At 31.4% G+C, this 13,191-nt stretch overlaps 1 protein-coding gene across 4 annotated transcripts in view; it reads left to right on the plus strand.

Annotated features, from left to right (window-relative positions):
• LOC115884730 overlaps positions 1-13,191 on the plus strand; it is a 153,392-nt gene that overhangs the window by 110,931 nt on the left and 29,270 nt on the right. For 2 of the 4 annotated variants that reach the window (XM_030903382.1, XM_030903379.1), the window contains 5 exons: positions 2,655-2,770; positions 3,775-3,929; positions 6,367-6,645; positions 9,772-9,909; positions 12,763-12,944. In XM_030903382.1, coding sequence (XP_030759242.1) covers positions 2,655-2,770; positions 3,775-3,929; positions 6,367-6,645; positions 9,772-9,909; positions 12,763-12,944 — 870 coding nt within the window. The remainder of the gene's footprint in view (positions 1-2,654; positions 2,771-3,774; positions 3,930-6,366; positions 6,646-9,771; positions 9,910-12,762; positions 12,945-13,191) is intronic. The other 2 variants (XM_030903380.1, XM_030903381.1) reach the window with 2 other exon arrangements.

The following is a 13,191-nucleotide window of genomic DNA, read 5'->3' on the forward strand; positions in this document are numbered from 1 at the left end:
CTGAACCTAAATCTACACTTAGCTGTTCTTTATGTAACCTTGCTTCAAACAGTAGCAGCGTGAGGTGGGCTCATATCTCTGTACTGTCTATCGGCGATCCTGTTGGCCAAAACAACAAAAGGGGCCAGAATGAGGACACCATAAATCCATACAGTCGTAGCTACTGACTAGGCTTAGAAATGGGAGCGAAGCAGCATGGGGCTTACGCTGTATCCATACTGTGGCAATATGGGGACACTACCCGTACCTTGGAACACTACTAGGACCTTGGATAATGTCCGTAACCTGGGCCATAAGCTTGGACCATAACCTTGGACACAGTCCGTCCATAAGACAACGGTACAGGGGAACACTACCCGTACCTTGGATACTACTAGGACAACAAGGTCAAACCAAACAAGGTCTAATAAACAAAATAAACCTACCTCGAATTACTTCCATGGGCTCAATAATAAACAAAGAAACTGTCCTTTCTTCCATGTAACATTCTGGAGGACAAAAGAAAAGGGACGCCAACGTGCCAGCAAAATACAAATACAAGTTAAGTTGGGACATCCAAAACTCTACCCTAAAAATATTCAATAATAATAACGAATCTAATAAAGATAATATCTCATCTTTACCTGTTGCTTCGAAATGGCAGCTGATTCAGATTTTGCAGCAAGATTTAAATTATTACCATTTCTAAAAGCCGGGATGTTAGGTTAGGCTACAGAGCGCTAAAAGCAAAAGTGAGAGAGTTGACAGAAACGATGTTGACAGCGCTCCACAGAGCGATAACTGGGTTGTGTCAAATGATAACAGGGTTGTGGACTAGAGAACGTAAAAATTACGCCAAGCGCGTCAATTAAATTATCCGGCCTGAACGATAGGGAATCCGGTGATGATACGCCAGACATCATATATCATATACAAAGACATGTAAGGAACTAAAAACGTTACAGTGTTTCCCCATTTTCCCCCACAGAATCTGCATTCGCCATTATTTCTCAGCTTCTGCCTACTGAGGAGTTCGTTGAGGAGACAGTGTCCTGTTAAAACCCCGTGACAATCCGAAGATTGTTTTTACTTAAATCAAGGAAAACCTTTGATTTTTCTCCGTCGTAAGTTCTGAGGAACAGCTTTGTGGTTACTTGTGTATTATAATTATAATAATACAATATAATAAATAATTATAATTCTATAATAGACTAGTAAAAATATTACTAATTGCTAACGCAATTTTAGGACATGATTTATCAAACTTTTCTTTAACATTTCAAACTACACTTTTTCAAACATTTCCTTTAAATCCTCCAATTTAATATAATCTTTCTAATTAGTTAGATGTTCCTTATAAAAATATTTTTAGATAATAAAAGGTATACATTTAATTTTTATTGTATTATTAAATATTACGTCCGCCTATGAAGGGGTCTCATCTTAGAACTCGCTAAAGACGCTACAAAAAAACAACCTGATTTGTTTTCATTTGCGTCTTTTGCAAGACACACCGAACGCTACATGCATTTGGTCGGGCCACTTCTATATAATCCTGTTATTTTGTTTTAATCACAAAAAACACATTACACAAAAAAACGCAAAAAACGCTTTCTATGTGGCTGTGAGCTTAAAAACATGGTCATATAAACAGAGAATTAGTGACCAAAGGAGGCTTATCAATGTAAATTCTTTGATCATTTCATATGCCCTAGTACCCAAGCGTTACACTTGTGCCCTAGTACTCAAGCAAACCTAAAAAATACAATCAATTTCCTCTTGAATCTTGAAATACCCTATGAAGTAAGCAAGTTACAATTATTAAAATCATTTTGTGACATCAAATTGCTACAGCCTGTTTTTTTTATCTTTTTATTCAATTTGATATCTGAAATATTATAGAAAATACAAGGCTTCAAAAAAAGGTAGTTGGAAAATGTAATCTTATTTGCAAATTATTGAGTTTGTAGTTGTTAATCGCACTTTCAATACATTTTTTATACATTTTTTAAAACTAAATAAAAATAAAATGTCTCTCATATGCTCGGAAATTATGTATACTAAGCAGTTTTCAATACTTTATTAATACAGTATTTTAGGACCTACTTTATTTTATACTTCCTGGCACTTGATTTGATCTGAAATACCTATTGTACTACATTTCATAATTTTTGGATTCTGCATAAAACAGTAAACACATTTTGTGTAAAATGTTTTATACCTATGTTTTAAATATTGAGATTTATATCTAAATTTGACCCAAGAATTCTTCAAAAAATGATTTAAGTAAAATTAAACAAGTACATATCTACTAAAAGCAAACAATTTTTGAGTTACATATTTTTAGATTTACATATTTTTCCTTTTCAATAACAAAATATACGGAATATCAGTAATACTAAAAATAAATTGATTATTAATATCTACCAGAAATAAATTTAAATTTTAACATATTTCTGCAGTTTATTTAGAAGTCTTAATTAATTTTGTTACATAAACTCATTTGGAAAATAATATTTATTTTAATTTCAATTTGTTTACATGTATACTTGTACTAAAATTAATATTTCATTTTGAATTGATATTTTATTTATTATAGTACTAATAAATATGTTTTAAATATTAATAATAATATTTATGATACATTAAATTTATAGAACTTTTTAATGTTTTAGGGATCAATCTGATGGAAACTGGAATGAGTCCCAAGTGACAGTACTTCAGGTGGATTCTGGAACTGACAACGGTACTCCATTTAGCAGTTCAGAAGTTGTGTCTCTTAGTTCTCCCGGTAACTATAACAAACAAATTTATGAACTGCTGACAAGTTAGCACAAATCTAATATTTTATTAAATCTAATTTTTCTCTAAATTTAAATAAAAAATATTGTTAAGTGCGAGTCGGACTCGCGTACGAAGTGTTCCGTACCATTCATTGTTTATACAACATTAAACACTATATTATTATAAACTTTTTTTCCGATTTAGCTAAAATTTTGAATGCGCATATAAGTAATTAAAAAAAATGAAGAAACACATTACTAAAAATTGTATTAATCAATAATAAATATGTAAAAATATGTAAAAATTAAAAAAAAAAACGATTAAAAAAAGTCGCCTTGACTAGGATTCGAACCTGCCTTACTACGGCTCCAACGTCATAGAAGCGTAAAGTCCTACCGCTTTAACCACGAGCCACCCACCGAGGACTTGAAAGATTCTATGTAAAATTCTTACTTAAAAGATAATGTTTAGTGAAAGTACTTTTTTACTTATAAACATTTATTTAATTCTGTTTTTAGTATTTGTTCTTATAGCGGCAACATAGATACATTATCTGTAAAAATTTCAACTGTCTAGCTATAACGGTTTATAAGATAGACCTTTCTGACAGACGGACGGACGGACAGACAGCGAAGTCTTAGTAATAGGGTTCCCGTTTTTACCCTTTGGGTACGGAACCCTAAAAAGTATTTATTTTGCTTAAAATTTACGTAGGATTTCCTATGTGTAGGTCAGCAATGCATCATGCATTATAGAACCACATAATTATTACATGATAATCAATAATTTTCCTTTATTTTCTGTTCTGGTTGAATCTTGTTAATTAAACATAGCATCAACTTTCAAACTAAATATAGTTATTAGAAAATAAACCTTATAATTTGGATAGAAGCCAAATGTTCTATCTAATAATTATCCAATTATTCCACTACATTTCACCAAACATTAAGTTTAAAATTTCCGCAACAATAATTATTAGCGCAACCTGAAACAATTTATGTTTTAATGCAGTTGCTATAAATCTACTAACGCCGTCGTCAAGAAGAAAAGAACTTCTTATTCTACAACATCAACAGAGATCTTCGATGGACATTGAAACGTTAGACGAAGAGTTAGGAGATCAACCAACTCAGCCCCAGATAGTTGTTGACAAGTTGTCTACTAAAGTAAGTAAAAGAGTATACAGGGTGCTACAAATTCGGGGTACGAGCATTGGTATCTCGGTAACCGTTATGAATACGAACATGGTTAAATTGGGGCAAAGTTGCGTTTGGGATGTTCACCAAGATGCCAGCAAAAAAGTTTTAGAAATTTCAAGGACTGCTGAGTTTTTTGGAAGAAATGGATTTTTTTGAAAATCAATTTTATTTTTTCCTGTCATTACTTTTTAGAAAATCATAAAACTAATTGCACATTCTCACAGCCACTTTATTAGGGCTATCTGATAGTATTTTTAGATTTTCAAATTAGCTGATAATTTGCAAGATACAGAGGCCAACTTATTTTTTTTAAATACGGACCTGTATTTTTTATTTCAGGTTTTGAAAGGACTCGGTCTCCTGAGAACAATAATATGCCACACTTTATACTTTTTTTTTTGTTTTGAGTACTTTAACAACAACAAAACTATTTAATTACTGTTTAAAATAATTTCAAGTCCGAGTCTGTTTTTTTTAATTATATAATCTGATTATATTCATCGCAACAATATTGATCAGTGCTAATTAACATTGAATAAGGAAAATCGAGCCAATTGGAAGATTTAAATAAATGATATCCAGGTCAGCAATTTAAAGATATCATTTTTAACTTTTTTTATCGTGAATTTGAAATTCTCAATGTGCGATCTAATAATATGCATAATATTAATCATAGTTATTATAAATAAATGAACTTCTACAAACTAGTTTCTAATGCTCTACATGTTCGAAAGGGTTACTACCCTTCCTATTGCACAAATTTAGTGTTCGTTCTATTTTATTTATGGCTCTTTAAACTTTCTTTTTATATTTCCAGCTGCATTTTGTATTGCATTCACCAAGTAATTCTCTCTGATTTAGGATAAGTTTTTATTTTCGATAAATTTCGGAGTTTTTTTTGTTCTAACTGATACAAAATTATAACTAGTTGTTAAAGTTGAACTAATTAGACAGCTATGTTGAACTAACGTCAGACATATCACCTAGATTTTATCAAATAATAAAGACCTATTCACACTAAATCATAAACATGAAAATATTTAGGAAAATCTTAGAGTTAGACATCTTAATAGTATTTTGGAGAGACATTAATTCCCTATTGAATATGGGAATAATATACTGGGTGTTCCATTTAAAGTAAAACAGTAACTTGCTTTTAAAAGTGATCAATGTTCAATATTAATTTTGCCTCAACCTGTATAAAATTTTGCGTCAAGTTTAATTAGATTTAAAGTACAATAGTTATTTTAACTACATATTATGCTATACCGGGTAAATTCCAACTTATGTAGCCTTTACTAAAATTTAAAAATTGTTCTTCATTTTCGGAAAATGTTAAATAAGTCAAATACCTTACATTTTAGTCATATACTGTAATAAAACTCACCTTTATTTTTCTCCTAGAATCCGAAAATAAATTAATATATAGGGTGTTCCATTACAAAAAACACAACTTTGATGTGTAAATTTTTTTGGGAACACCCTGTAGAACTCTCTATATTTTTAAAAAGTGCTCTAAGTTAACCTACATATCCTCACAAAATTTCATTTCAATACAAACTGTCGTTCTCCTTGGAGCCTCCGCCTCGTATAAAAGGCGCCATGTGCCACCCTGTATATATGTAGCTGTATGTGAAATGAACAAAACTCTTACAGCTTTAATGTATATTAATAAATAATATTTTCTTGCCTTTAGCTGTGTATTTTTTCTATTTTCGAAAAATCGAAAGTAGAGAAAAAAAAAATATAAAAAGTAAAAAGAAAATTGTTTTGCTTGTCGTAAAGGGGGGAATCAAGCTCCACTCCCACAACCGGTTTCTGGGCCTACCCTTCATCAGGTGAGCTGTCCAGGGGCTGGTTCTCACCGATACGGCAAGCAAAACTTTTTCAATATCATCAGACGATGTCGTAAAGTGTCGGTGAGATATTAGTGCATCTCCCGTTAAAAGATGGTAAGGAGCGTTTTTCGGCGCGCTAAAATATATATAAAATGAACAAAATTCTTACAGCTTTAGTGTATATTAATAAATAATATTTTCTTGCCTTTAGCTGTATATTTTTTCTATTTTCGAAAAATCGAAAGTAGAGAGAAAAAAATCGTATCGGTGAGAACCAGCCCCTGGACAGCCCACCTGATGAAGGGTATGCCCAGAAACCGGTTGTGGGGGTGGAGCTTGGTTCCCCTCTTTACGACAAGCAAAACAATTTTCTTTTTACTTTTTATATTTTTTTTCTCTACTTTCGATTTTTCGAAAATAGAAATAATTTACAGCTGAAGGCAAGAAAATATTATTTATTAATGTAGCTGTATGTATAGTAGGATAAAATACTCTCGAAAACGCTACTTATATAATAAATAACTATTAAACAACAGTTATTAAACGTACCTACTATGTTTGTTTAGCTGGAAGTTCCAACACCACTAAGTCCAAACCCAAAACATTCGCCAACGCTACTGAAAGTAGGACACCATAGAAGTGGTGCACTAATCAGCAGGCAGAAAAGGACAGAATCTCCTCCAGTAGTACTTGAATCTCCCCTACCGGCCGTTGTTCCTGATCTACTATTAGCCAGGACAGATTCCTGTAAAACCAACACGGACGTATCTGAAAGTACGACAACTGATGATTACATCACCGCAAATTCGGGTACTGACAGTTCAAAGAAGAGTGGTTCTTTGAAGGTAAACCATTTTTTAGTAGTATGATTGATTCAGTTTGCTTTAAGTAAATACTATTGTTAAATAAACCAATACTCAGATTGGAACATACTGTCCATATTATAAAAAAAGTCAATAAAATAAAAAAAAATAAATATCTGAGATAGGTTTATTCGTATTTTTGTAGGTATATCACTACATTATCTTTACACTTTTTCATTTTCAATGTTTTTTCAAAGTTATCCAATACTTACAAGTTCTAATATGATGTCAAAATTGTATTTTTTATAGAGTAAATTTTATACAGTTCATACCAAATAAATTTTTAGTCACGTGATTAAGCTTGACCGGCACAGCGTTGCCCACTTTTACATATTTTCTTTTAATCAAAATATTTTAAGAAACAAAAATAAATTAATTATAAATATATAAACAGTTATTATTTACATCAATAAAACTCACTTTCTTAACAGCACTTTAGGGACATAAAGAGCCATTACTACGCTTTCCCGTTCAAAATATTCTAATAAAGTTCCGATGAGTTTTTTACGGCTATTAACCTATCTTGTACACTTCGCACTAAAAGAGGTTCTAAAATGAACAATGTTCGACTGCAAGGTCTGCTAGTAAACTTTTTTTAAAGTATGACAACACTGTTTATTTAAACCAGAAACTGGTAATACAAAACTAAAGCGTCAAAACGAATGACAATGTCAGGAAATAAATAAATAAATGCGGCATGACCACCTGAATCCCCAGCGCGAAATTTAAATTCCAGTTAGTCAGCACGGCGCCGAATATGTCCATCGTTGGCAACAATGAATTTAAAAATCGCGCCCTCGATTACGTAACTAAATGTTTAATTGATATAAAACATATGTCAGCATCTTTGAATAAAAATATTAACGTATGAGTACAATAATATCCATGTATTCATGCATAAGAATCAACATTGTAGACCCCCATCCTTGACAGTTTTGTTTGACGTTTCAGTTATTATCAGAATAGAGATGATATATGTCAAATCAATTGCAAATAACAGAACCTGCTAGAGAGCATTTATTGCAGCCCTATGCTTCACGTAGGAGTTACGGGCGATTCACCTAAGTTTTTTGATATGCTCCTTTAGAGGTGTGTAGTTCGTAAACGAACTAGTTCCAATGAACTATTCCGACCCCGGAATGAAAGAAACTAGTTCCCGGATTTTCAACGAACTAGTTCCTCACGACATATTTCGGGGTCCGATATATAAGCTTACTTCGGGTTTATTTTATTACCGATTCTGAACCGTCCTAGAACTGTGATACTCATGGGCCGATGAACAAAGAAAATATTAAATTTGCGCATGCGCTGCCTAGTTCTAAGATGGTTCGGAATCGGTAATAATAAGAACCCGAACAAAGCTATAATAATTAGCGACGGCAGCGGATCGGCCAGCGCGATCGTGGGGCGGGAGTGGGGAGTGCCAGATGTATGTTACCGGTTTCGGACCGAAAGGACTGAGAGGAACTAGACAAACTCTTGTCTATTGCCGCGGCCGGCGTAATTACCCCAGAACATTGTCGTGAATACTGTTTTTAATTATTGATTTGCATTTGTTGTGTTTGTGTGAATATTTTACTTAAGTCCCTGAAATTAAGAAATTATTTATAAAACGAAGTAGATATTCTGAATTTTTAGACAAAAACAAAAAGCTTGCAGTGAGAAAAAAATCAATTTTTCTTTTAAAAAAAAGAGAAAACTTTACCTTCATATTTATCATTTAGTTTCACCTACACATATGCCAATATTAAGTATTTTATTATTTGCTCCAATTAATTTGTGATATAGCTTTTTAACTCTGATTTGAGTTTCTTTTTTAATTTTTTGTTTTTATTTGCAATAAAACTTACCTATTATGTGTTTAACATACGCAATCCGGTGTTTAACCATAGTAAATTTTTGTTATTTTTAATATAAAATTCAATTGAAGTAATTAAAAAGTACTCCCTCAATACAAAAAGAAATTCAACGAAGTTACAATTAAGGAATAAATAATAAATCAAATTCAATACAAATTTCGCTGGTTCGAAATGAGGCGTAGAAAATTGTGACGTCACCTATCAGTATTTGACTGAATAGTTGACAGAGGGCGCGAGCCTCTGAAAAATAATATTATGGCGTGTCTAGTTCTCTGCTGCCGTATTTACACCATATATCTTAAAATCACGTTAGATTTTTCTATTTTTATTAAGATCGTTAAAAATGCGTTGTTATGTGGGATTATTCTTTATTACCCCAATATTAAATTTATTTTTATATTTTTTACTACTAGAAATTAAAACTTAAATTTTTATAATTAACTGTGAATTTACGGACATTTTAACGTATGTTCCTTAAGTTTTATTTTACAATTAATTTTATATCTACTTTAAAATACATTTAGAAAAATGGTTTTTATTTACCTTTGTACCTGGTGGCAAATCATGATACTTTTGATATTAATGATATTATTAATTTCAAATTCTTAATATTGATTAATTTAAAAAAAAATGGGATGAAATTGAAGTAAAATAACAAATACGGGTGTCATAAAATTGTATGAAGATTAATTATTTGCAATAAAAAAACTATGGTTAAACACCGGATTATACGTCTCGTTATACCATACGATCGAAAAAAAAAACGGCGTCTGCGATGGCTATGAAATGAAAACCGCTGTCATTTTAGATGGGGAACGTCATCGATCTTTATTTCCAGGTCAACTAGGCGCCGTTTTTTTCTGTGTGTGTTTCTGACTGTGAATAGTTCTGACTTATAACGAAACCCATGAGGAAGTAACGGGGATATCAATGTTAGTCGGGAATTAATGTGAACTAAAGACCTAGTAAGGAACAATTCTTCTGGAGGAACTAGAACTAAGGAACTAGTTCCTCCCAAGGAACTAGAATTCCCACCTCTATGCTCCTTCCTTAATCTTTTTATTCAAATATCAGCATTATAAACTCATTTTTTAACCATACATGTCTTGATTGGATAGCTTTGTAAATAACCCTTTCAACCTCTTCATTCTCTTTCATCAACATCTCATCCACTCACACGTAACATAGGCATCCAATAACTAACCACCAGTTTAACACACAAATATAAAAGAACCCTCCCTAATGACAGGAACTCGAAAAGCAGGTGGTCCAACAACAACAACAGGCCTTTCAAAAGGCCATCGTTAAGGCCGGCGTGCCCGACACGGCAGAGTCTAGTTTCGATAGCGCCAAAGGGTCCATGGACACCTTTATGGCCGAGGACATGGTAAACATAACCTTGTTGTTGTTGTCATTGTCGTTGTTATCGGCCTTAAGAACCTATGCCGTTGGTGTTGACCGGAGTGATGTAAAATATAATTACCAAAATACTTCAAAATAAATACAAGTAAATAAATACAATTTTATATGGTAAATAATAAAAAAATACATTCTTTATATACACTCAGATGCAAAAAAATAACGCAACGGAGAAAATTTTGGTCAAATTTAAAGTGTTACATTTTTTTTTATTTTTAGCCCTATTTTCATGATTTTTTTAGCAAACTGTATATAATTATATCAACTTTGATCGTAAACTAAGTTTTTTATAAATTTTAGTATTGGGCATATTATACAGGGTTAATCGAGGGGTTGTTTTTTTACCTCAACTTTAAAACACCCTGTGCAATAATTTCGATTGTAAATTTTCCTAAAATATAAATTTACGGTTAGAACCATGTCTCCTGAGCATTTTGTTTTTTGGATCATGTCAATACATGCCTTGGTTAATTTTTAAGACTGAAAGGAACTTGCTACCAACAATTTGCAATTTTTTCAATTATCATTAGTTTTTGATGTAATTTTTTGATATGACGAGATGGTTTTGGTGACCATTGTCGTAACGCTATATTCGGCTGCATTGGATACTCTATACTAAATTAAATAAAAACCTTAAAGACTAACGATACAGTTCTGGTTTTAATAAACATTCATAACGATAACCGAACTAACGATATTAAAGAAAACATCTGTAATACTCAAATATACAAACAGAAAAAAAATTGTAAAAAATACCCTAATACTTTGTATTACCTCCCTTGGCTGCTACAACTGCCTGTATACGTCCGTTCATACTGTCATTGAGGCTGCATATATCATTATTGCGTTATGCTTTCCAATAATTCTTCTTTAAGAACCAAACGAAGTTCATTTAATGAAGCTGGTACCGCTTCGCGACCTCTAAATCCTCCAACCTCCTGCCAATCATTTCCCAAACGCTGAACATGATGGGCAGTTCGTAGTAGTATATAATTCACAATAATCACCAAAGCCGCCTCGTCATATTGAAAAAAAAAACTTTAAAAGAAATAATAATTGAAAAAATTGCAAATTGTTGGTGGCAAGTTCATTTCGCTCTTAAATTTTAACCAAGGCATGTATTGACTTGATCCAAAAAACAAAATACTCAGGAGACATGGTTCTAACCGTAAAATTATATTTTAGAAAAATTTACACACGAAATTATTGCACAGGGTGTTTTAAAGTTAAGGTAAAAAAACAACCCCTAGTTTAACTCTGTATAATATGACAAATACTAAAGTTCATAAAACACTGACTTTACGAATTAAAGTTCATATAATTATATACAGCTTGCTAAAAAAATTATGAAAATAGAGCTAAAATTAACAAAAATATAACACTCCAAATTTGACCAAAAATTTCTCCGTTGCGTTTTTTTTTGCATCTGAGTGTATATCAGAAGTGGGATTAGATGACAATATATTAAAATGTATCAACAAAAAACAAAGTGAATCTAACAAAAGAAATTTCTAAGTATAAGAATCGTTATAAATGTATTATAAATATTATATATAGTTGACTTCCTGTACCATGTATGAAATGATCTGATCTATATAATATATAGTATATCGCTATCCGCATCTGAAGACATGACTGAGTTCTTGTTGTTTATGTATGAAATTGACTAATGATTGCTATATTTAAGTCTGTCAGACCAATTAATGCTCTTATTTATTTAGTAGTTAAGCAGTAGGGATTGTGTGTACAGACGTTCGAATAATGGTAGATGACCATCCGCATATAAAGAGATGGATGAATTCTTGTTATTTGAGAATAAAATTGACCTTTGTAAGGGATTCTGAAAATTCCAGGTTTATGAATTCTATATGACAATTTATTTGTTAGGAATTATTTTTGTTACTTTTACTCTGTTTTATTTTATTTAAACTAAGAAGATACGAATTTTCAAAAAACGGGTTAAGAAATTTGTAAATTTAAAATTTAATTTAAAGCATAAATTTTGACTAAGCCAGGTTTTGATAAACTTTTATTTATTTGTGTATTATAGTTCAATGAACAAACAAGGTATCAGTATTTTACATCACTCGCGCGTTTCTGAAGTCATATATCTGCAACAAAAAGCACAGCTTATCCAAGTAGACCACACACCAAGCCAGTTATTATTTTAAATCAATTTGATTTGCTTTACTTTACAAAAATTAAATCTTTGATTTTGTATATTTCAGAAAGCTTTTTTTTACTTTTTGTCTAATTTGGAAAAAAAATTCATAAATTTTTAAAAAATTAATCTAATTAGCTTAAGTATCTAATCCAAGGATAATAAAATATAAACCTTTGAAAAGAGAAAACCAAGAATTTAATTTTGTAAATATGTATTTATCTTTTGTCAAAAAATACTCTTAAAATCTAACAAATAAATAAAACATTTAACACACTATTTTCTTTTGTAACTATCTTACTTTCTTGTTCCTTTTAATATAACAAATATAAACTAATTAGATATATTGTTTCATATTTGTTACAATATAAACGTCCAAAATAAATTAAACAAATACAGCATTAAATTTAATGTAAGTAGTAAAACGTAAAATATTAAAAAAAGTGTTTAATTTCATTGGACATTAAATACATCAGATTTTAAAAAGAATTACTACCTATGTAGTATCTACAAAAGATCAGTAAACTTTAGTAAGTTAGTATTAAAACAATTAATTTAATAAAATTATAATAAATGTGTCCTAAACAGTAGTAATTCTATTTCAATCAGAAATTACTAAAAAAATCTGTTTAAGATAGAAAAATACTGATGTTTTTTTAGGTGGTGCCATCAGTGTCACCATCTTACTCACCGAAGCCTCCATCCGAATCATCATCAATTTCTCGTAAGAATTCATCAACACCTCTTCCTCAAATCATCAGTGGTAGATCCACGCCATCCGATGACAGTAGTTCCTGTGGTAGTTATAGTGTGGGTGCTTCCATTCCAGATTTATTAGACAGGTAAATAGATTTTGGAAGATATTATTTTAAAACATTCTTATCACTTTGATATTTTGTTTTATATTCAGTTATAGGTGCCCGGTGGTGTAGCGGTACAGCTCTCGTCTACCAATGCAAAGGTTGTGGGTTCCAATCCCCCCATACAGCACATCAAATCACATTTACGATGTGTTTACATTATTAGATGTAGGCACAGGGTGACACAATTCCCCCGATGTAAATATGCTACGTTTACACATTGTTTGCA

This window comes from Sitophilus oryzae, unplaced genomic scaffold (assembly GCF_002938485.1).
Source record: "Sitophilus oryzae breed Bouriz unplaced genomic scaffold, Soryzae_2.0 scaffold_347_pilon_pilon, whole genome shotgun sequence".
Classification (NCBI taxonomy): Eukaryota; Metazoa; Arthropoda; class Insecta; order Coleoptera; family Curculionidae; genus Sitophilus; species Sitophilus oryzae.